Source organism: Megalobrama amblycephala, linkage group LG17 (genome assembly GCF_018812025.1).
Source record: "Megalobrama amblycephala isolate DHTTF-2021 linkage group LG17, ASM1881202v1, whole genome shotgun sequence".
Taxonomy (NCBI): Eukaryota; Metazoa; Chordata; class Actinopteri; order Cypriniformes; family Xenocyprididae; genus Megalobrama; species Megalobrama amblycephala.
In genome coordinates this window covers 33,054,474-33,078,071 of record NC_063060.1, presented here as the reverse complement: position 1 = coordinate 33,078,071, position 23,598 = coordinate 33,054,474, and the positions used below count along the sequence as shown (strand labels likewise).

At 39.4% G+C, this 23,598-nt stretch overlaps 1 protein-coding gene and 1 long non-coding RNA gene across 2 annotated transcripts in view; one reads left to right on the top strand and one right to left on the bottom strand.

The window, feature by feature from the left end:
• Positions 1-18,433, bottom strand: part of zswim5 (zinc finger, SWIM-type containing 5) — a 45,383-nt gene extending 26,950 nt beyond the window's left edge. Inside the window, exon 1 of the mRNA XM_048164757.1 lies at positions 17,790-18,433. Coding sequence (XP_048020714.1) covers positions 17,790-18,288 — 499 coding nt within the window. The 5' untranslated portion in view covers positions 18,289-18,433. The remainder of the gene's footprint in view (positions 1-17,789) is intronic.
• The window catches only part of LOC125251686, a 258,619-nt gene that overhangs the window by 197,474 nt on the left and 37,547 nt on the right, over positions 1-23,598 (top strand). The gene's annotated exons all lie outside the window — the stretch shown is intronic.

Below are 23,598 nucleotides of genomic sequence, written 5' to 3'. Positions count from 1 at the left end.
ATTGTAAGCCTGAGTTTGAGGTAAGAAAGGGACAGGGTTTAAGTGAACTAAATGATCTGGCATACGTCACCAGAGATGACGTCATTTCACCAGAATAATGAGTTATGACATTTTGATTAAAGTTTTTTTTTTTTTTTTAAATGAAACATGCATGGATGAATTATTTACAATAATTTATCAGTTATTGGCCATAACATGAAAATTATTAACAGCTTATTGTATCTATAGTACATAGGACCATAGTTCATCTCTGATATGAGCATACTTTCTCTGATTAGGCAGTGAAGGAACATGTGAGGAGCTCTTCATACATACACCTGGACTTCATATGGAAACAGCATATTTGACTATATGGCACTGGAAAACCTAAGAACAGGACATCAGTGTCAACAATTGATATTCCTCAACAAACCAGGGCAGAGTTTCCCAAAAGCATCGTAAGCTTAAGTTGATCGTAGCTCCACTGAAACCAATGGAGCTACGATCAACTTAGGCTTACGATGCTTTTGGGAAACGCTACCCAGCCCAGTACAAAAAGCAATGCTACCGCATTCCCTCTCCCAAGTGCTGATCCAGGTGTACAAAAATAAGCCCATCCAAGCAGTTCCCATCATAGCTGCAGAATAAGACAAAAATAGAGTATTACTGATGATCCTGCCAAGCTGGCTGCAGCAGACACCGGTGCAGTCTGTCTCCTAAAGCTGGGAGCAGGTGCCGAAGAGCAAGCACAAGGTTCCTCTCGGTCCTCTCTTCGTCAGTGTTTCATTTGCATGACCTCAGATAAAAGTAGACTGCACAGCCTCACAACCTGATAAAATAAGGCAGCTTCCTAGATCTTCCCAACTGCCACATTCCTGAGAGAGACTAGATTGGCGTGCTCAGAAAATACGGCAATAGCCAAATGTGCAAATCCAGGTGCGCGTGGTCTACACAATTTGCACAGCCACAGCCTGAAACACTAAAAACAATATAAAAAAAGCAAAAAGCCTTGTACTGATGCAAACAACCTCAGCACTCTACCACAACATGCTCTACTCCATTGTGTTTGACATGAACATCCTAGCACAGATGGGACTTTGCTAGTACAACACAGCTCATTACTCTTGATCTTGCTTGTGTTATGCAGACAGCACATGAGTTATGACCATGACACTGGACTCTGTACCTAAGGGTCACGGGCATGAATCTTCATTGGTCTGCTTTTTTGTGTCCTTGAGACTAGGCTTCAATGTTTCAAATAGGAAGCCTATAGATTTTCATTTTAAGTGCTTGCTTCAGTTAATCAGCTACATTCACAAATTTAAGCAAGCACAGTTCCTCCAACTATTCCTTAGATTCTTTCAGCAATGTTCCTCATAAATTCTGTTAGGGCTAATCCTGTTATATATGCCCTAACAATAAAGGGAATGCATGACAAGCCGGTTTTGTGCTCTGAAGGAAGCTTAAAGTAATAAAGAGACAGTACAGGGCGGGCCTAGCAAGGATACAGGCAAAGAAACCGTCACTGTAGTGTGGTCTGTTGTGGTTTGTCTTAGCAGTATGTGTGAGGGTCTTCATTTGAGCATTTCTTTCTTTAAAGTTGCCCCAGGGAAAGAGGAAGGTTTTAATCAGCGCATGAAGGCAGATCCATCAGATATGCTAATCAGAGATCTTACCTGAACAAATACCCTCAAGAGCAGTCTCATCCATCTTAATTGGGGGAGGGCTTGTTAATAATGCAAGGAAGGAAGCTTGGAAAAGAAATATTAATGGAAGGATGAGAGAAAGGGGGGCTTTTCTGCCTAATCAGCACAGACTGAGCAAAATTCACATAACACTTCTCAATGAAAAGAAGAGACAAATATTTGTAACATCTGGCCACTTTTCAAGAAGGTCTCATGGATACCGGTACTGGTATTAAGTGCGCTTACGCATTGGAACAACAAGGTCTGATGGATCACTTGATGGATAGGAACACATGAGATAGGATTGCAGTAGAGTTACACAATACCAACATTTCAAAAGGTAAAAGTAAAATTTCACAGCTCTCAATACCATTTTTGGATTTTTGGTATCTAGTCTCTCTAAACCCCGCCTTTCCATGAGCCTACTCTGCTCTGTTTGGTCAGATGGCCCAGTCTGTTGTGATTGGTCTACCACATACAGTGCGTCAGAAATGAAACGCCCATTGCCATAACTGAATTACAGCTCTGGAGGCTTATCAATTCTCAAGAAATTGTATACTATGTATGGACAGAAATAGATGGCATCAATTTTAGCACGAGTCAGACGAAGAAATGTCTGAAGTAGATGGAGCAGGACGTTTCTCAGTGGTAAGTGTCAACTTAGTTTAAGGTATGTTAATACATTAATCAATATATTTTTAGACCATAGTGGGCCCACAGCTGATTAGCAGAACTACAATGCAAGTTAGGTGGTTAGCCAGAGACCACTGGGTGTACACAACATAACGTACAAAATTATGTATTTTGAACAACTGATAGAAAATATAAACAATTATTAATCATACTTAAATATGGTGCAAATAAACTAAGTCCTCTTGTTTTGTGAATACTGCATTGAACTCCCTGATATTTGAGAAACAGTTGTCAGAAAATTAATGGGACCACAAAAAAAGATTGGGATTGTACTTCTGTGGTATCGTTGGGGGAAGAGAAAAAAAAAAAGATTTTTAACCACTGATTCTTCACAGCCTCATCATTCAAAGGTGAAAAGCATTAGGCAAATGTGTTACCCAGTGACGTGTACCTGTCGCAAAAGTGGGATTCGAATTACTGACAACTCTTTTAGAATGTTCAGATTCGATTCTTTCTTTTGAGAGAAAACTTTATTCATTGTGCATTTTTGGCTTCACAATTTTGCAGATTGTTTACAATCAGAGACAGCAACATTACGCATTGGGGCACTTTAAAATATAAGCCTTGCTTTAAAAAGGTCAAGTGAAAAGCAACATGAATAGGTTACAGAAGGTGAGCAAATAGTACTTCCTCTATAATCAACTGAAGTCAAAGATAAGCTAAGCTTTATATTATAAATGGTCACTATTAAAATTCTATATTATTTTGTCTAAAAAAAAAAGAAAAAAAAAAAAAAAAGAAACTACATTTAATCAGTTTAAATGCTACAAGTGAATTTAGGCATCAAAACATAATATAATGTACAATTTGAAAAATGGCTATTTTTAAGGTAATCTAATTTTAAAAATAGAGAGAATGACCATGCACAATTAAATTCTGACATTTAAAAATAATAATAATAGTAATAATAATAATAGTAATAATAATAATAGTAATAATAATAATAATAATAATAATAATAATAATAATAATAATAATAATAATAATAATAGTAATAATAATAATAATAATAATAATAATAATAATAATAATAATAATAATAATAGTAATAATAGTAATAATAATAATAATAATAATAATATTATTGGCCAATGATCAATATGGTACTAATTAGGGATGCACAGATACCATTTTTTAAGGACCGAGTACAAGTACCAATACTTTTTTCTAGTACTCGCCGATACCTATACATTTCTCTCTCCCGCTCTCTCTCTTTTTTTTTTTTCTTTTTTTTTGGATGTTGCAGTTTTCCAAGCACAACACAGTGAGACTAATGAATTAAGGACAGCTTCTTTATTATTACTAATGAAAAAAACTAATAATTTTTATGTGCTTGTCACAAACTTAAAGAACAAAAATTTCAGTCATTTTTCAAACAGTAGGTTTATTTACCATGTATACATTTATTTAACTAATTATACATTTATTTAAATTAAAAAAATGTATATTATAATATATATATATATATATATATATATATATATATATATATATATATATATATATATATATATATATATATATATATATATATATATATATATATATACACACACACATTTTTTTTAATTTTTACATTTTTCAGATACAGTAGGTTTATTTACCATGTATACATTTATTTAACATATTTTGTTGTTTTATTAACATAAAATGAATGATAAATATACAGTCCCTTTAAGAGCGCTGCTGGTCTGTGTCATTCAGCGCGATTCCGCCTATTGATAACGCCTTCACTAATTGATAACGAATTGTGATTGAAAGTATGCAGTTTGCAAAGTGTGTGTTGTCATTAATTCTGAAGTATTTCCACACCTGAGGCTGACATCGTTTATGCTGCTGCCACCGGTGTCTCTGTGCACAGAAAATTCCGTAAGTTACGTCACGTGAGGTATCGGTCTTTGGTATCGGGGGTATTTTTACGAGTACGAGTACAAACATGAGCTTGGTATCGGGCCCCATACCGATACTGGTATCGGTATCACTATCAGTGCATCCCTAGTACTAATGTATTGTGCATCCCTAGCTATTTTAAGGAAATGGAAAGAGCAGGGTTAGTTTGAAATCAAATAGAAATACATATTCTCTGATTCAGCACAACTCTAGTGTGTAGGTGTCCTTGTGCTACAGATTATAGGACTTGCTTGGAACAGTCTGAGAAGTGCTCTTCAGTTCCTGCATTGAAATAAATCATACTGTATTAAAGAATGGCATCTATATGCAGGTGCACACATGAGTCTGCATCAATTTAATCTGGACATCACATTAGAATACATTATTCCATGACTGAAGCAAACTGCATGCTTTGAAGTTCAACCAAAAGACAGTATGGTGCACAAAGGGGCTTCTAGGTTTACAACTGTGGGAATTGAGAGGCAGCCGTCCATTGTGGTGATCTATTGACTTCAAAGCCAGGGTGTGTTTATGACACATGCACACACTATTCGAATTGGGCTGAACTCAGAGACTGTGGCACCCGAGGGAGAGGAGGGAAACCCCTTCAACTCCAGCCATGCTGAAACACGGTGAAATAAAGCAGGAACTACATGAAAGGGATAAGGAATAGAATGAGGGATCACCATTTCGACTCAAGCTGGTTTTGATTTGACAGTATTCGAGGCCTGCAGCATCCTGGGTAAGTGATGCAACCATAAAGGTATTTCAGTACTTAACAAAAGGCGCTAAAAGCTAAGCTAAATCACCATTTTATGTCAGCAATACAAGATCTGATTCGGTAGACTTTTTTTATTGATTAAAACAGAGTGCCTAGGGGTGGAGGGTGGGATTGGACAATTGAAGGGTCCTGTTGACATGGTCCAATGGTTGTTCACCCTTAGGGAGATCCCAGCACTGGGCTTTTGTAATCAAGTGTAGCACTAACCTCCTCGGTTTACCAAGGACAGCAGAATTAGCTTTGCCATCTGAGAGGACAATGCAAGCTAGTGTTCATGACAGGTTAGACACTGCAAATGGTGACTACAGACATGCCAGGTGCGAAATGGGGTCTCTATACAACGTTCACAGCGGAACATAATCCTAACCTTTAAACTGGGCACATGGAACGAAAAGAGGCCAGATCATATAAAACTATGACACAGGTGAAGATGATGTGGTCTCAAGCCACAAAGATGCCACAAAGGAAATAGTTGTCGGTACATGAGCAAGAATTATGAGCTCGACTTCCTGTGCAGGCAGCATATTGAAACCAGGTTCCTTAACAATGCGATAGAAGTAAACACGAAACCTTAAAATGCTATGACTCACTGTATTGTCTAGGCTAAAACACAAGGTTTTTAAATGTCTGTATTTGTGCCCGAGATTTACTGGATCCCAGATACTATGACTCAACCAGAAAAAGTGTAAATAGCCTCTAATAACTGATCCTTTTCATCACAACAAGAGTACAAGTTTCCAATCTATGACAAAATAAACAAGTCTGAGGTGTTATAAGTGGACTCAATGTTGTGCACAGCAGAATAGTAATGCTGAACCATGTACTCCAGGCCTCCTGTTCATTTCAGCGCCTGAACTGAGGCATTGTCATCCTCAGAAAGAGATGAGCTTGGTGGAGTGATGACTGAGGGGCGTCTCCCTGTTGAAACTGGAATGGTAATGAGAGACCGAGAGTCCAATCAAACTGAATTATCCCAGACAGGCCTCTTCAATCACTGGTTGATTTACCCCACTGACGTTTTCCCTCTTCCCCCACTTCTTTTCCTCCCTTCACCCACCCAATGAAGGATAGCTGTCATGAATATTCCTTTAAAATCCCTTTTTAAATGAAACCCCAGGCCCAAGAGGACACCTGTTTTCATCCATGAGCGCAGTGAGTGGTGATGAGACCGTGGCCACAGCCATTGCCTTTCATTAGCTGGTCTTTGTGCTTTCCCGTCACGGCTACAATGATCCACCATTTACTGCTGATGAAAACAAATTGTGCACCGGGTGCTTCAATACAGGCCCAGATTGGCTAGCTCAAAATACAGCAAGACAAATCCATTACTCTGTAATATCTTTAGAATGGTAATAGTTTTATAAAGAAGGTAATGCTGCACCACCGGCTCAATGTCAATATCTGAAGTCAACACGAGAGAAGGTGAAAGCAAACAAATGATTTGCAAATAAAGAGCCGCTAGGATTAGCGTCATTATATTAAATAGAGCTAATGCTACAGAATAGTCTTTATAATAAAAGTGGTGCACAAAAATACACATTCGTTCTAAAATAAGTGCGAATATGAACAAATTATAATAGTAGTGAGGGGTATAACGGATCCGTGATCTGTACAGACCAGACCCAACAGTTTGGAATGCATGTGATTAACAGATTATTTGCAAACTTTAACCATCACAGAGTGTCCTGTCAATTTAAACATTCAAACCAGTTTAAACCATTCAAGTGCAAGGAGACGCAAAAGATAATTCAATTCTGGACTCGCATGCTGACTCTGTCCTCACAGAGAGAGAGCAGCGTTTCAGACAGCGTGCGAACACAGAATTGAGTTCTCTTTCGTGTCTTTTTGTGCTTGAATAGACACATACATGCAATATTGTGTCAAAATATTCATATTGGAGAGTATCCTCAAAAATACAGTCAGTTATGTCTTAAGTGAATGCAAACAACTGAGAAAGAAACACGCGTATCATTATACTGGATCAGTGCAGTTGGTCTTAAAGTGATAGCAGCCTAATACCTGCTGCCATCCGAGTCATTAATGTTAAACAACAAAAGACAAAGAGAAAAATCACTTTTTTTTTCCTTTAACAAAGATTAATTATACATTTTATATTGTGAAGACTATGCAGTGTTATTTTACAACCAATTATTCAATTTCTTTACCTGAATACTGTTAAGCCCAAAGTATACTTCAATTTTTAGGTGTATGCAAGGGTCTGTGTACAGTGCGCGTGACATAAATTTCATCATTTTTGTACCTGCGTGTAATTTGTACGCACAGGTCACATATTTTCGCACTACTCAGTTGTTCCACAAGGTGGCAACACTTATTTTACTGACTTCACTTATTTTTGTTAGTTAGACCAGTAGCCTTTGCTGTGTTATTGTACCCAAAGTGCTCTTTAATAAATAGGAAGCAATTTTTTTTTTTTTTTTGCCGATACGAAAAATGATCAGATCCGTGACTCAGAAAGGTAATATGATCTGAACTGAGTTTTGGGATCCATTGCACCCCTAAAATTAGTCAAATACTACTAAAATAACACTGGCCCAAACTATCATCTACGGATTGCTTTCAACACTTGCTAGGCTGCAACTACGAAGTTTCTGTCTAGTTCTATCAGGATTATTTCCCAATTATACTGACAGTTCTGTGTCTTTCAACCAAAGTGGAGGGTGTTCATTATACAGAAAGAAGAAAAAGAAAAAAAGATCTCATTCGAACAGAATCAGATCAGATAGTGTATAATTGCAACTTTCATGAGTTGTGCTTTAATGCCATTGTTGCAGGCTGGTTTTATCCAGTAGATAAGGCCACACGCTTTCAACGCTGATTTACACTTTCTGACGCCGCCTGCCTTATTCTGCTGCCACAGCATAAAAACTGCTTAGTCTTCCTTTCTTCTGAGGAGAAATTATACTAGGAAAAAAATTGAATTTAAAAATCAAAAGACGGCCGAGAAGTTGCTCTCGAGATGCTTAAGCAGTGACTGATGTACTGATGGATGCGTTTATCTGAAAGGGTATCACGGATGCCCTTGCAAAGTGCATTACTCTAGAACGACAAACATGTTAAAAAGTTAAAAAAATATATTGATGTTGCATTCAAAATTTTTACTCCCTGTTCTTCTCTTAATCTCTTATAGGCTTTATTTGTCTTCCCCAGTGACCTCTGAGAATAGCAAGAGAAGTGTCCTCTGCGTTTGTCTCTGGTGTAGGGCTCGGAGGACATCACCCCCACAAGACGAGCTCAGCCCGGGTCGGCGGCCCCCGCTGCCTTTCTCCTGCAGCATAACAATGGCTGCCCTCTGCGCTCTAGGGTGGAGGGCACGCTGATCCTGTTACACCATGACAAGTACCACAATCCCCCATTGAAAAGCACATATTCTCCCCCCTCTGCCTATACAAGAGCCAAGCCTATTCATTGCATTGTTTTCTTTCCAGCACATGACTTTTGCGTTGGGCCTCGGCAAAGTCAGGTGTTCGAATATGACCTGGAAACTGCAGGTTGCCCACACACTACGTGCATTACAGAGCTTGATTCGCTCGGGCATTTACGTTCAATGTGTAAGGAGCCCAGAGCGAATCAATTGATTCTTGCACCAGCATAGTAGCTTACTATTGGGGGTTACGAGAGACCAAAACCAATTATCTGAACTGTTATTTCTGCTGAACGGTGCAGAAGTCAAAGTTCTGGGTCCCACAGCACTGGTTGTAGAGGACATGGTGAATTACATTTCCAGACTGCGTCTGTGAGTCTGGCAGGGAACTAGGGTGCAGGCATCCCGGGGAGGATGTGGAGGGCTGGAACTCTCAAGAGCGTGCAGTGTGGGAAGGAGCAGTCCAGACGTAAAGCCCCACGGCTGTTGCGCACATAAATCATGTTTGGAGTACGAGCGGATGGGAGGGGACGGGGTAGCCCCCTTTCTGCATGTTTGCATGTCTGCTGCTGCACTGACGTGTTCACTGTCAGTCCCAAAGTCAGGGAGGGCTAGAAGACTAATGAGGTGCTTCTCATTTCTCTCTCACTCTTTCACGTGTCTCTCTTGCCCTCCAGAGGAGGGCGGCTGGGGAGGTGGGGAGCAGAGGATGACAGGTTGGTTATTTACTCTGCCTTTCATATTTGCCTTTTAGTTCTGCCGTTTCCCCCCTCTCTCCTCCAACCATTTTCCTGCAGTCATCTGTTCACTCAGCTGCCTGCAAGAAACCGGTGCCTAATGGGCCATATCAGCACAGCCACTGCAGGGAAACAGAGGCCTGTCATTAGGCTATATTGAAAAAGAAGCCAGTAGGCAGGGAGAGGGGGAGACAGAAAGCCATTGATATTTATATTGTGTGCACCTACCAGGGCACTAAGATCAGCATGTGACTCCTTCCTGCAAACCCTGCTTTGAAAAAAGGAGTTATCAATATTTCATCAAGAATATCTTTCTAATGTTGAAAAATAAGGTGGTCCTGTCCGCAAGATGGGCACACAAATGTAAGGCTGGCTAATGAATAGTCCTTGTATTATTCAGTAGCCAAATCATTTTTAAGCCTCTCATATGTGAGTAATGATTGACAGAGAGAATGGGGATGGAAATACTTGATGCTAATGAAGCATAATAGAGAGTGCGGCCATCTGCAACTGCATGAACATGCCATTTCTTCCACCTGATCACATGACGGAGAACATATTGTGCTAAACACCAGCGGTGATCTTGAGGTGGAAGATGATGTTCTTGTGAAACTAGGCTCTCTCTCTGATGTGCTACCTTGCAAGTTTGTTTTCTTTCTCACTGTTAACAAGCTCGTATCAGCCATGCTCTATTCACTTCGGTTACTTGAGGGGGAGGCAGGATGTTTCAGAGGTGGTATGCTGGGGAAACGCAAGAACAAGAGTCATGTTTTCCACAAGATATGCAAAGTCATGGTACTTTGTAAGTCAAAGAGAGGTCAAAGCTTTGAGTCATGAAACAACTTAAAGTCCAGAGAGATTAGGACAAAAGATACAATATCCCAGAGTTAGGCCTGCGAGATTAATCGAAATAAAACAGAAATCGCAAAAGCTGTGATTTTTAATTAAATATGTGCACAGCCTGTTTCATGAAATGCATCACTGTGATCGGTTCACAGTAAAATGCTGCTCCATCTCTGCAAGCGCTCTGAGTTTGAGTCACTTGTAATGTGCATTTGAAAAAGCAACACCTGCCAAACTTGTAATGAGAAGCATATATAAATCTGTAGAACAAAGGAGAACTTTATAATAATGTTTTATTGTAATAGAACTTTTATAATAATGTTTTTACACCAATAACTTCCTTTTGTGATCTGATTTGGTTTCTTGTAGAATGAGGCAGAGGCAGAAAATGTATTTTATTGCATTCTATATGCTGCATTACATTATAAATATACTTTGTATTTATGAAAAATACCCGAGAAGGCTTGAAGAACACAGATAAACCATACTGTTGCAGTCATGTGTTTACGGTCTTCACATTTCTTCAGTCAAAGTGTTTCTATCTTCTTTTTATTCAGCTACAGCAATAGCTGGATGCCTTTGTCCAATTAAGGGATTTCCTGTAACATCATGCATCACATTTCTTCTGTGAGGCATATATTTGACCTTTCACCCTACTTCCAGTATGATTATAATACATATTAAATGAGAGTTTAGCACTAAATAATGCTCACACCACCCTATTTTGGGTAAAAATAGGGAAAAAAATAATACATATTTTCCTTTATATATCATATTAAAGACATTCTGCATACATCCTGACAAATATTAAGAAATTACTGCCACAGATTTTGTATAATAATATTTTATAATAAAATCTTAGGCCCTTCTAATGATTTATAGTTATAGGCCCCCTGCATGTTAACAGACCACCCTGCAGTTTTCCATAAACTTATTATTAAATTATTTTTAATTTTATAATGAAAGTGTTTACAATAGCAATATTTCCTAGTTTGTCTAATATGCATTTAGTAATAATAATAATAATCATAATAATTATTAGTCATTCACATAAGCACAACATTTTTGACCAAATTGTGCAGCACTACAAATAAGTAGAACAAACCTTGGCATTATTTATAATTTTTTTTGTTTGTTTGTTTAAAATTGCATTTTAAATCGCAATAGCAATTTAAAGTTCCTAAATGGTGTACTTTTTAGAGCTCTGGCAACCTACCTTGCTAAACTTTGGAGGCAATTAATGTTTATTCATGGGAGCAGAGACTGACAGCCACAAATTAACATAACTTGGCTGTTCCACCCAATGGAAAAAGTGAAAACTGTAAGTGCTCATCCTCTTTTGAAAATGCAGGGAGAAGGCAAGAACAAAAGGCACCTCAGTTAGTGGTGTGAAGGCGTTTGAAGTAGAGGATTCACATACTTCGGGCTTTATGCTCAAAGACCCATCAGCCCTTCAAAGACCCCTGCCAGACCTTCTAAGGCCCACTTAAGACAAATAATTAAATGCAAAAATAATGGATGCAGGCTGTGCTAAATTGTTGAAATCTGTGCAAAGGCAGATTAAGGTCCACTCACTGCTTTGTTTAAAGACTCTCACTCTGAGTATATTATGTTTTTAGGGATCTAAGACTGAAATGCAATTTCTGGTATCAATTAATGATATTTTAATCAGAACAAATCTGACCTTTGAACCAGTCAACCCAATGCAAACAATACACAACTAGATGCTGCTTACAACTGAATAAATATTCACAGTCAGGTGGACTTCTACCATCTGCATACAAATCTAATTATAAAGGCAGTGAAATGGCAGCAAGTTGCAATACTTGGGTCAATGACATTTAAAACCGTGCACAGTATATACAAAAGGATAAATCTAGATTAAAACACATTTTACATTCTAAGAAATGTACTCCATTCATGTTGGTTTCATATGGTTCTGAAAAATTTCAATTCCATTTTCAAAAATAGTTTCAATTTAAAAGAAACAGTCATGTGGTAGCATAAAAGTAAAAGTGTTAAAATAATTTTATATGTTACTTAAATTTCAAGTTTAAAAAAAAAAAAAGTCACACCACGACATTTTACAACCTGAACCAATCAACAACAACAACAAAAAAAATTATATAATAGAAATTCATTTTTAAAAAAAAACATCACAGAAGGAGTATTCAAGAAATTGTATGTACAAGTTATTGTATATTTTTTTAAACGTAATCGGACAAAAAAATAGCATAATTTCACCAACCCATTGACTTACACAAGGATAACTAAAATGTTTTTGTAATCAAAATCTGCTGATTTCTCTTATAGCAAGAATATGCTACTTTGTAAACAAGATCACAAGGAATCAAACACGGCTAAGCTTTGAGCAGAAACCAACTAAATAAAAGCAAAGGTTGCTGAAAAAGACATGTACGAATCAATAGCACAAGATGAAGCTATTCAAATATGCAGAATTAAATAACGAAAAAAAAAAAAAAAGGCTTTAGAATCAATACAATCACACAGAGACCTTTAAAGCACACAGTGCTAATGGTGGGGCCTTCAGCGCACCCGTGTGATTGGTGGCTGGCAACGAGTCAAGCTAAAAACAGGAACTGCAATGGAAGGGTTTGTATGGCTAGAATAAACACACATATGAAGTGATGGCTTTAAAAAGTCCACAGCCTCCAATGTGACATTTGCATAGAAGTTTGCACATCGCTAACTGCCACCGACTGGGGCCTCTTTCTTTCACCCTCTGGCAGGATATTTGACCTCATCTCCAATACACATTATCCTTCCTCTCTCGTCCAGACTTAGAAAATTAAGTTTCCATGTGAACTGGCCACAAAAACTCCCCGCACACAAAATCTCAGCTGGATGAAAGGCCTTCTATGGGGGAGGGTAGCTGCCTGAGTGCTGCTTGAGTTTCCTGCACTCCGCGTTTAGTGTTACAGCCCCAGATGTAAGGATTTTCCTCCATGTCTTTACAAATTGAAGGTAGGGGCCGTCCTCTATTTTCTGCCTGCCTAAACATAGCTTGTCATAGTATATGATTCCATTTCCTCTACGCAATCTCACCTCCAAACCAATTTTTTCCCCTTCCTCTGTTCTCGCTTGGTTGATTTGCCTTCTCCTTTCTCTCTTTTTGTTTCCTCTGGAATTCTCTTACATTTGTTAGGCAATTACAGCCAAATGAGGCCCTATTAGGCATGTCTGGAGGCCCCTTCTTTAAAGAGGAGCAACTTTCAGCAGCCTCTATCTCTGACAATGACACCCAAACAGAGAAGCAGGCAGGAGGGAGGAAAAAGAGAGAGAAAAGGGGCATGTCCCTCCCAGCGATAAAGTAAAAAACTTTACTTACAGCACTTCCAAAAGCTTTGAAACATGTGTATCTTGTGTAAATCGGAGCTTTAAAGGCTCGCCAGCCATATTCCACTCCCCCAGTGTATAAAAGCATAAAAGTTCAATTAAAGCGACTATTTCATGACGAAATATCGACAAAATAATCAACCGCCTGTGTGCAGAGATCAAAGCTTCTATCATAGGGGACCTTTAACAGCCTGCACTTTTAAACTAGGATTGTGAGGGGCAATAATGCATAATGAGTGAATGTGAGTGTGTATGCAACTCACTGAGTTCCAATAAAACGTAGATAAGCTGCAGCAGGGAGACGAGCTTGCACAAGTGCACGCTGCAAGCCCAGCTGCATGTGGGTATGGACGGGAACCTTGCCTCTGGCTCAAAAATCAGAACTCCATTTTGCAGGAGCAAAGATACTGAACTAAACCGATTGCCGCAAACACAGCTGTGAAGCAGACAGGGCCGTGTCTGAGGAGTGCATCGCTGATAAACTAAAATCAGAGGGTATGGGGCAAGCTGCAACAAAATGCAAAGAGGGCAAGGTCGCAATTGATTTTCAGAGCCTGGGTGGGTGCCAGATCCACTGAGGGAATAAAAACACTCGTCACACTGTGTGAAAAACACATATAGGATAGGCTTTTCTATGGGTGTACTTTTAAAAACCTAACTGTATCTGAGACTGCGTCACTTTTTTTTTTTTTATCAAGTCTGAGCTCAGCGTTCGGAAACAAGGACCTGATCAAAGTCTCCGACAGGTCTTTTGTCCTGGAATGCGGCAAGTTGTTTTTCACCTTGCTCCAGTTGATTAGCTGACAAGTCGGCTAACCACCCTCTCCCTATTTCCAAATTAATTTCCCTCCTTTGATAAAGACAAAGGGGGGGTTTAATGGCCGTGTCCTTCAAAACTAAGAGTGCTAATAAGTGTGAAAAGGAGATTTGTTTAAGTGATTTTCTTTGAGACTTGCAGGCATGGAATTAATTACCTTGATTAAATATTGTCTGTACGGCTGATGAAAGATAGAGCAGAATTAGCGGTCCCTTGTTGAACTTGTATGGTGCTGAATGAGATGTGTCCCGATTACAAAGACCAAAATGATGGCAACACTCAAAGGAGACAAAGAGCTAAAAACAGGCCTAGTGACATCACAGAGCAGCCACTGGCCTAATGCTTATGGCTGCCATCCTCAAAACTCAAACAAATTAGCTTCCAACTGTCTTCCACAATAACTTAAAAAAAAGTTAATCCATGACAGAAACATTATGGTTTTTCCAAATAAATAATTTGGTTTAAGAACAAATCATGCTGTCTAAATAAAGCACATTGTTCTGTTACACGTGTGTAATAAAACCAAAGGACTGACAAAGAAAGACCTACTTCCCAAAGTGAATATTGTGTCTAATGGCAAAAGGAGCGTTGAAGTCTCCATCACTTGGCAGAAGAGGAACATAACTCAATTCAATGCATGCCTAGGTTTCACAGAGGCACTAAGGGGACTAAACAACCTCTCAGTGGCTCTTCCAGCCATAATCCCAGCGAACTTTTGCCTCCTAACCACAGAAGGAGGTTTTCTAAAGGCTTCACATCACAGCTTTGTGCTCCGTTGCGAAAAGCTATACTCTTAACCACCCTCCCACCCCCCAAACACACACAACGACAACCCCCCCACCCTTCTGTGAATGGGGGGGGAGTTTTCTACAGCTGGGTAACAAAGCATGACCCAATAATCCTCAAGCCTAACTCAAAGCTAGAACCTCCTCTCTAAGGACTTCATAAGACAGAGGCTGGGGTAGGGTGGCTGATTTACGCAAACACAAACGAGAATTAATTCTTATCAAATCAGTTTCCTGTAGCAAGCCGTCTGGCCCTAAATATTTGGGGCAGAAAATCTGACCATTCAGAGGATAACGATTAATTTAACATCCTCTGTATCCCCAGGCTTGGGTGTTTTTGCACTATGGCTTCTGAAAAGTGCTCAAATTCTGTTGTGAACTTTCTGGCAAACTTCAGAGTAAGCCTGGCTTACCGTGAGTAAGCCTTTGAGTATGAATCTTTGCTAACTTCATTTCAGCTAACATGATGAATAAACGTTAAAAGCAGTTTACACTTTGTTGCAGTGTTTTTGAGAGTTTTTAAACGGGTCTAAAAAAAACTGTTTCACTTGAGTCAATGGTAAAACAAAAAGGGAGACAAAAACAGTTTATTCAAGCATGTACAGGTGGATCTAGTAGTTGGACTGGCGAGAAAAAAAAAAAAAAAAAAAAAAAAACACACACCCACACACCCACACTTTCTAGACTGCTCATGGTTGAGGGCACAATAATCTTGCCTATCAGATGCACACGTCCAGTTCTTAGTTTCTGTACCCATCAAAACCAAAAGAACACAATCTACACACATACAGCAAAACAGAATGCAATTAAACCTGCTTTATCTCAGTGGTGACATACCATTACAGTCAGATGCCTGATCTATCAAGGATCTGTTCTGCCCATTGTTTCTTTTACAATCCAAAAGATTGTGCTTATTCACACTTAAAGGGTTAATGTTTAAAAACTCAAGCAGTACAAGGCAATCCTAGAAACGCAGTGCAGTTTTGGCATCTGCTTTTTTTCATCAGAATTAAAAATATAAAACATAGAACTACTTCACGTGACTATTAAAAACAAGTATATTGTATAACATAAAATTAGGATGGAGGCACTGTGCCTTTAAAAAATACAACAGTCACAAACACAGCCAAGTCTAGAAACTTTTGAGGATAGTCTTGTATACATGGTAACTTTAAAATCACAAAATAACTTTAACTAGTTTTGTTGAATGTGAAAAAGGGGCTACGCTGACTCGTGAAGGGAGCTTTTCAAGGTTGCTAAATAAGTGCCCATGTTATTTCATTACAGCTAGGTTATCACGTTTCCACTAACATTGGCCTTTTAAAAGGGACACAGTGCGTCTTTGTGAGAATAAATGAATCATGGCTTCTTTATTGAATTTGTTATATGTATACTTTCACTGCTCTCATAACACCTACAATTATTGGAGATTCAGGGCTTCCTGTAACTGCTATTTCAAGAAAAGAAAGCTTACATTATGGGAGAACTGTGGCTGGTCCACTAAATGACTGATTTTCTGCTTTATCCTGTTAGTAAGTGCTATATAGGCTAAATATTTAATATTGTGAATGGTTTTTGTTGATCTTAACTAAGCCTCAAACATTACATATGCCATATTGGGCCTTACGAGTGAGGTGCATTTTTACTACTTGAGCACTTCATTTATCATTTTCTGCTTTGGAACCCAACAAAAGCCTGCACATATTTATAAAAATCACTTTTCCCTTTCTTTCACGATAGTATTTTACCAGTATGTTTACCGAAGTGAAGCGAGTGGGGGAGGAAAATGTATAGACATTTGGGCAGCCATTGAAACTGCCTTCGTGCTCTAAATACCAAAGCCTTTTCGAGTTACTTTCACAATTTTTCGATTTAGTGCGTTTAAATGAAGCTTGAAAATGCTATGACGGGTTTCTATGGTTTAGAAAAACACATCTACACACCAAAAAAATAATAGCTATTCGGCTAATACAGAAGAACTAGCCCGATGTGAGAGGGGGGGTATTGAGCTATTGTGCTGTAGCCTCTACGAGGACAACCCAACGACACATTTAGCCGAATAGTAGCATTTTTACTCATTTTAACGCTTATATCAAGAAGGGTCTTCGAAATAAAACAACAGAGGGCAAGATAAAGTCTAAGCACGTGTTTTATCATTCGTTTTACTACGGCAAATACGCGTCCTTTGTCTTGACCAACCAGCAAATAAACAAAAGATATGGGATTTGGATTCAAGCGGATTACCCTGGACTTAATTATATCAAGAGACCCAACAACCGTCAAGCAACCAAAAATACGCGGAGAAAAGCTAATAATTCTCCGAAACCAACTTTAGACGGAAATATTAACCAAAAAAATAGCAGCTCAGTGAGCTACAACAGAGATTCATTGTGAACAGCATGTTAGTCTTTTCTTCCTCGCGACCTGGGAAAGAATGTTCCGTTTCGACAGAGCTCGTTGTGATTGTTCAAATATACACCATTTAGTATCAGTTTGTGTCTTTTCTGTAACTTACAGTGCATATAAGTGTTTTATCAAGTGTTAAATGAACACTACAGCCACCGATTCCAATGAATTCCACATTAAAGCCATTGCAACATACCCAAAGGGTAGCCCTTTAATTTTTAAAACGTGCGCTCCGTTTCTTTCGCAATACGGCAGGCATATAAACGCTCCCTTACTGGCAGTGAGAAATCTCAATGTAGAAACGAAGCTGGAACGTTACAGTTTCTAAACGAGACCACTTCCATTTTTCTCAAGAAACTTCGTTTGCAGGAAAGTGAAACAAATATTTCTGATGTAACTTTCAACGTGCTTTGGACGGTTAAAGCGGCACTTACCGACTTGTAAGACGTTGTCCACACAGCCGGTTTCCAAAAGCCGGATTCCCCGGCGGAAAGGCAGTCCATCTCCGGTGCCCCCCGTCCCTGCGCTGCCTGTTGTGTTCGTAACCCCTCCGGGGACTGTACCAGATCCAACAGACGAGCTCGAGCCCACTACCGGACCCTCTTCACCCGCCACTCGGCACTGAAACGACGAATACATACATATTTCCCTTTCGTTCCTCGGGAACGACCAATACACGATACGGCGCTGAACCGGTTCGGGGATCCGCTCGAAGCGCTCCTCCACCCTCTCGAAGGCCCATTTCTCCGCTACGGCCTTAGCAGCGCAGTCCAGTAAAGATTCCGGGCAACGGAAACGAGAGTTCGGAAATCCCGGGCCAGGCCCCGGACCCGGTCCTCGAGGAGCGGGACGCAAACACGGACGCTTGCTGGCCGGGGGTAAGGAGAGGTGAAGCGGCGGCTGAGGCAATAGTTCTCCACGTCCCTCCGCCATGACAACCAAATAAACACTGAAGTGAGGACCGTGGCTCTAGAAGCGCACAGACGGAGGCACCGCACAACGGGAGGGTCGTCACTTTACATACGTCACTACCAATAACAAACGCGCTCGAGCCAATCGCGAGGACGGGCTGCACCGAGGCAATGCGCATGTGTGCGCCGAAATGACAGGCACGGTGTTGATCAAACAGACTGTTTGTTACAAACGCCTCGTTATTTACAACTCGTGCACTCAAAACTGTCAATGGTCTGCTGCAGAGTGTTTAAAAACCAACCAGCAGTAGTGCTGAGAACTGAGCATTACCTTTTAAAAAAGACCATCGCAGCATAACGTTAAAATGTACATTCTCTGAATGTACAAGATGTGTGAAGTAGCCTACATGTTTTACCCTTCAAGCGTCGTAAAAATGTGCAGAACTGCCCTTTTAGTTTATAACAAAAAGTTTGAAATGTTTCTATGATAATCTAACTTTTCACAGATGTCTACTGCCCACCCTGGTGGCCAAGTATATAATGTCAGTTGATTGGTGCTGTCAAAATCCATCTAATCCTGTTTAGAAATATTGTCATAACTCATGCTGATGTAGAAACGTTTGTCTTTAATGATTTTTTTTTCCTTATCTATAAGCTGAAACTGTCTGAAACTCCAGATAATTAATGAGATTAGAAGTACATTCTCACATAAAAATAATTTTAAGTAATTTTTTAAATTTACACTGTTAGCAAAAATTTTAAGTTTACTTTAATACTGTTCAAAAGTTTGGAGTCAGTAAGATATTTATTCAGTGATGAATTCAATTAATCAAAAGTGACATTAAAGACATTTATGTTACAATAGAAAATACATTTTGTTCTTTTGAACATTACACTCATCAAAGAACCCTATCAAAAATGTATCACAGTTTATACAAAAATATTAAGCAGCTGTTTTCAACATAAATGCCAAATCAGCATATTGGAATAATTTCTGAAGGATCATGTGACACTGAAGTCTGGAGTAATAATGCTGAAAATTAAGCTTTGCATCACATCAATACATTTTAAAATATGTTAAAATAGAAAACACATATTATAAATATTTCACAATGGGGCTGTTTTTACTGTATTTTTGAGCAAAAGAGATATCTTTCAAAACATCGAAAATCTTATCAAACTTTTGAAACACGAATGTCTTGCAAACCACTCAAGAGAAAAGGTCAGCATTTTTGTTCATCTTCAAATGTTTCAAATGTTTTTTAACAACTGTTTTCACATATGCTTTGAATATTATATCCACAGTTTAGTAATTGTAACATCTGTTGACCAAAACTTTATCTCTTACAATTGTTTCAAAGTGTTTCGCATTTCATAATTATTTTACTGTTTAATTTTAGCAATGACGGGTTCTGTTGTGACAGTGAATAATGTGTCCGTGAACTGTTCCCTGTTTTTCCTGGACATGTGCCTATACAAAAACTGACTGAGAAATATTCACTGGAGTAAAGAGTGTTACAACTAGCCCCAATCTCCACAAAAGTACTCCTCACACACGTCTAGCTTTATTTTGCAAGTCTGTTTCTCACCCTATTAGTTCCGTCTCTCACGCATCTTTGTTCTCATTTGATGAAACTTCTCCTGCAGCCGGCTGTTGTCTCCCACCTCTCAGGGGCTCCAGGCCAATGTTTTATTCTTAGTATTCACTTCATTGTTTTTAAAAACTTCTTTTGTGATCTCTATAGATCCCCCAGATCTGCAAGACAGAGACCATAGGAGTGCAAATGATACTAATGTTGCCCTCGACATTGTTAGCGATTCACTTGACTTCATGCACACCATGGATGGCCCGAGGGCCACTGACAACTTGCTGATATTTGTATGTTGTCTAACTCTGCTGACATGCACTTTGTAAGGTGTCATGTTAACGTTACAAACAAGGAATGACAGAATTAAGTAAAAGATCATATTTTTGAAACAAACTGAAACTTGACATGTTGTCCATTCATTTATATGAATGCACGTTCTTCATTTTCAGATTTCATCACTGGGAATGTTTGTAAGATTGTTTGTTTATATGTTTATTTGTCTGCTGCCTCTTAGGGAACCAGAACAGCAGGTGTGGGGAGAAGTAATGACAAGACTCCATTTTACTGGCTGTCACATCCCAGCATGCTCGCCGCTGTCCAGTCGAGTGCACCGACTGAAAGATGACAAGCTGACAGCTCACCACACAGGATACCAGGCGTCTAATGACATTCTGCGAGTCCTCTGTGTGAGTGTGTAAGTCTCTGTGTGTATGTGTATATGTATATGCATGACAGTCTGGAAGAGGGAGTCTTGTCACTTCTGGTGCTTTTCAAAGTACCCTGGGCTCCCAGTGAACGGAAATGTCCTTGAGGGCAGAGACATCGCTTTTTTTTTTTTATGCACAGCACCCCACATGCCAACCGCGACAGTTATTATGGAGGCGAATCGAAGACAATATTTTTCTGCTATCGCTTTCATTCTAAGCCAGCGCAATTGTGTTATAATACTGATTACATCTGATTCAAGTGCTTCCCAACCTGATTTTTTTCAGGATCGTTCGTCTGGGGGAATGTTGCCACATCAACACAAATCGAACAATGCACTGAAATATAATGGCGCTGGACGCTACCAGTTTCCAAGGCAACAATTGTGACAGATTTGGGGGAGACAAGACAGGTAATTGGAAAAAGATTGATGGGGTACAAGAGAGTGGAAAAAACCCTATCAAAGGAGGTCTCTCTGGGAATAACAACAATACAATAAAAGGTCTTGCATCCTTTTGAGCCATCGGCGGCCTCCTGTCCATCTATTTTCAGGCCCAATTCAATGGCTTCAACACATCTGTCAGTCTTCCGTCATGTGAGAGTATACAAAAAGATTGTGTATCGTTAAATGAAGCAGCGTCAAAAATTATTCATCCTCAAGTAATATCTCAAAATTCCCTGTCTGTTTCTTACAGAAATCCATTGCTCCCACACTGTAAAAATATTTTTTGTCATTTTCAAAATACTGTCAAATGTATGTTTTTTGAAAGTAAAAAAAATGAATTACCATTTAATTTATAGTTAAAAACAGTGAAAAGACATTCCCAAAACACCAGATATGATTATATTTTATATAATTTTCGTTTAATTTAATTTAACAAGATATTTTTTAACACACTCTAAAAAATCTTGGGTTATTTTCTCTACCCAAGTCCTGGGTTGAGCCCTTTTGGATCAATTTTTTGGGGTTATTTTTTCAATGTTTGGGTAGTTTTTGTGTTACCCAGATCCTGACCTGGGTCAGATGTAACAATCCAGTGTTTGGGTAGTTTTTGTGTTACTCAGCTCCTGGGTCAGACATAATAACCCAGTGTTTGGGTAGTTTTTGTGTTACCCAGATCCTGGGTCAGACGTAATATCCCAGTGTTTGGGTAGTTTTTGTGTAACCCAGATCCTGAGTCAGATGTAACAATCCAGTGTTTGGGTAGTTTTTGTGTTACCCAGATCCTGGGTCAGACGTAACAACCGTGTTTGGGTAGTTTTTGTGTTACTCAGTTCCTTGGTCAGACGTTACAATCCAGTGTTTGGGTAGTTTTTGTGTTACTCAGCTCCTGGGTCAGACGTAACAATCCAGTGTTTGGGTAGTTTTTGTGTTACCCAGATCCTGGGTCAGACGTAACAACATAGTGTTTGGGTAGTTTTTTTGTTACTCAGCTCCTGGGTCAGACGTAACAACATAGTGTTTGGGTAGTTTTTGTGTTACTCAGCTCCTGGGTCAGACGTAACAATCCAGTGTTTGGGTAGTTTTTGTGTTACCCAGATCCTGGGTCAGACGTAACAACATAGTGTTTGGGTAGTTTTTGTGTTACTCAGCTCCTGGGTCAGACGTAACAACATAGTGTTTGGGTAGTTTTTGTGTTACCCAGATCCTGGGTCAGACGTAACAACATAGTGTTTGGGTAGTTTTTGTGTTACTCAGCTCCTGGGTCAGACGTAACAATCCAGTGTTTGGGTAGTTTTTGTGTTACCCAGATCCTGGGTCAGAAGTAACAACCCAGTGTTTGGGTAGTTTTTGTGTTACCCAGATCCTGGGTCAGACGTAACAACCGTGTTTGGGTAGTTTTTGTGTTACTCAGCTCCTGGGTCAGACGTAACAATCCAGTGTTTGGGTAGTTTTTGTGTTACTCAGCTCCTGGGTCAGACGTAACAATCCAGTGTTTGGGTAGTTTTTGTGTTATCCAGATCCTGGGTCAGACGTAACAACCCAGTGTTTGAGTAGTTTTTGTGTTACCCAGATCCTGGGTCAGAAGTAACAACCCAGGGGTTGAGTTATTTATTGCGGGTTTTTGCAACCTCTTCAGGAGAGAGCAGTGCAGCTCCGTCAACCTGTCTTTGTTAAAATACAGGTTTGTGTACATTTTATTTAATCTAAAATCATTTAATTTTATGTAAAGCAAAATACAGGGGCGCGATGTGAGTCACCTAAACGAGTGTCGTGTCGATCTTTTCGCGTGATGGAAACACCTGATGTCTTGCATAAAATTTTATGATTTTATTAAAAAAGATACAGAATATAAATACTTAAAACATGTTCTCAGAATTGTACACTGATTATTTATGGACAGGTTGTGGAGTCAGGCACAGCATTTTTTGGCTACGAGTGAAATGCAGGGCGGCGGTCTTAAGAACGCGAGATCCAGTGCCGTTACGGTGGAAACGGCAACAGAGACTGGTCGATTACACTTGAATTACTTCTAAATGTTTAATTTTTACTTCTAATATTTGTTAAACAAGCTTAAATGTAGGCAATATGTATGAAAAATGATATAAAATATGCTATACTTTAAAAATTGGGTTGTTTTTAACCCAGTGTTTTTTAGAGTGCAGCGCACCAGTGCTTCCTCTAGGCTCTGTTTGGACTTGGCAAACTCAAGCGGGGTGTTGCTCAGCCTGACACAGTGTCTAAGAATGCAAAGAAGCCTCTAGGGTTAATGGTTGAGACTGCGTCACCGATGGTTGCCGTCAGTCATTTTCAGCATAACCAAACCAAACAAGTAAAGTGCATGTATGTATCGGAAGGTTTTGATGGTCTTCCTCTCTTACGCAATTATGTCAGCAGGATCAGGGCAGGTTTCGTCTCTTTGCCGTGTGGCGGTTGGAGAGGGAAACAATGGTGGTGTTGATAGAGAACCCAGCTCCACCTGTAGGGCCTGATTTTTATCTCCGCTGCAGAACGGCGGCCCCCTCCCCCAGGCCCTTCTTGTCATCGCTCTTTGCAGCGTTCAATTAATGGAGTCAGACTTTAGCAGGAGAGAAGA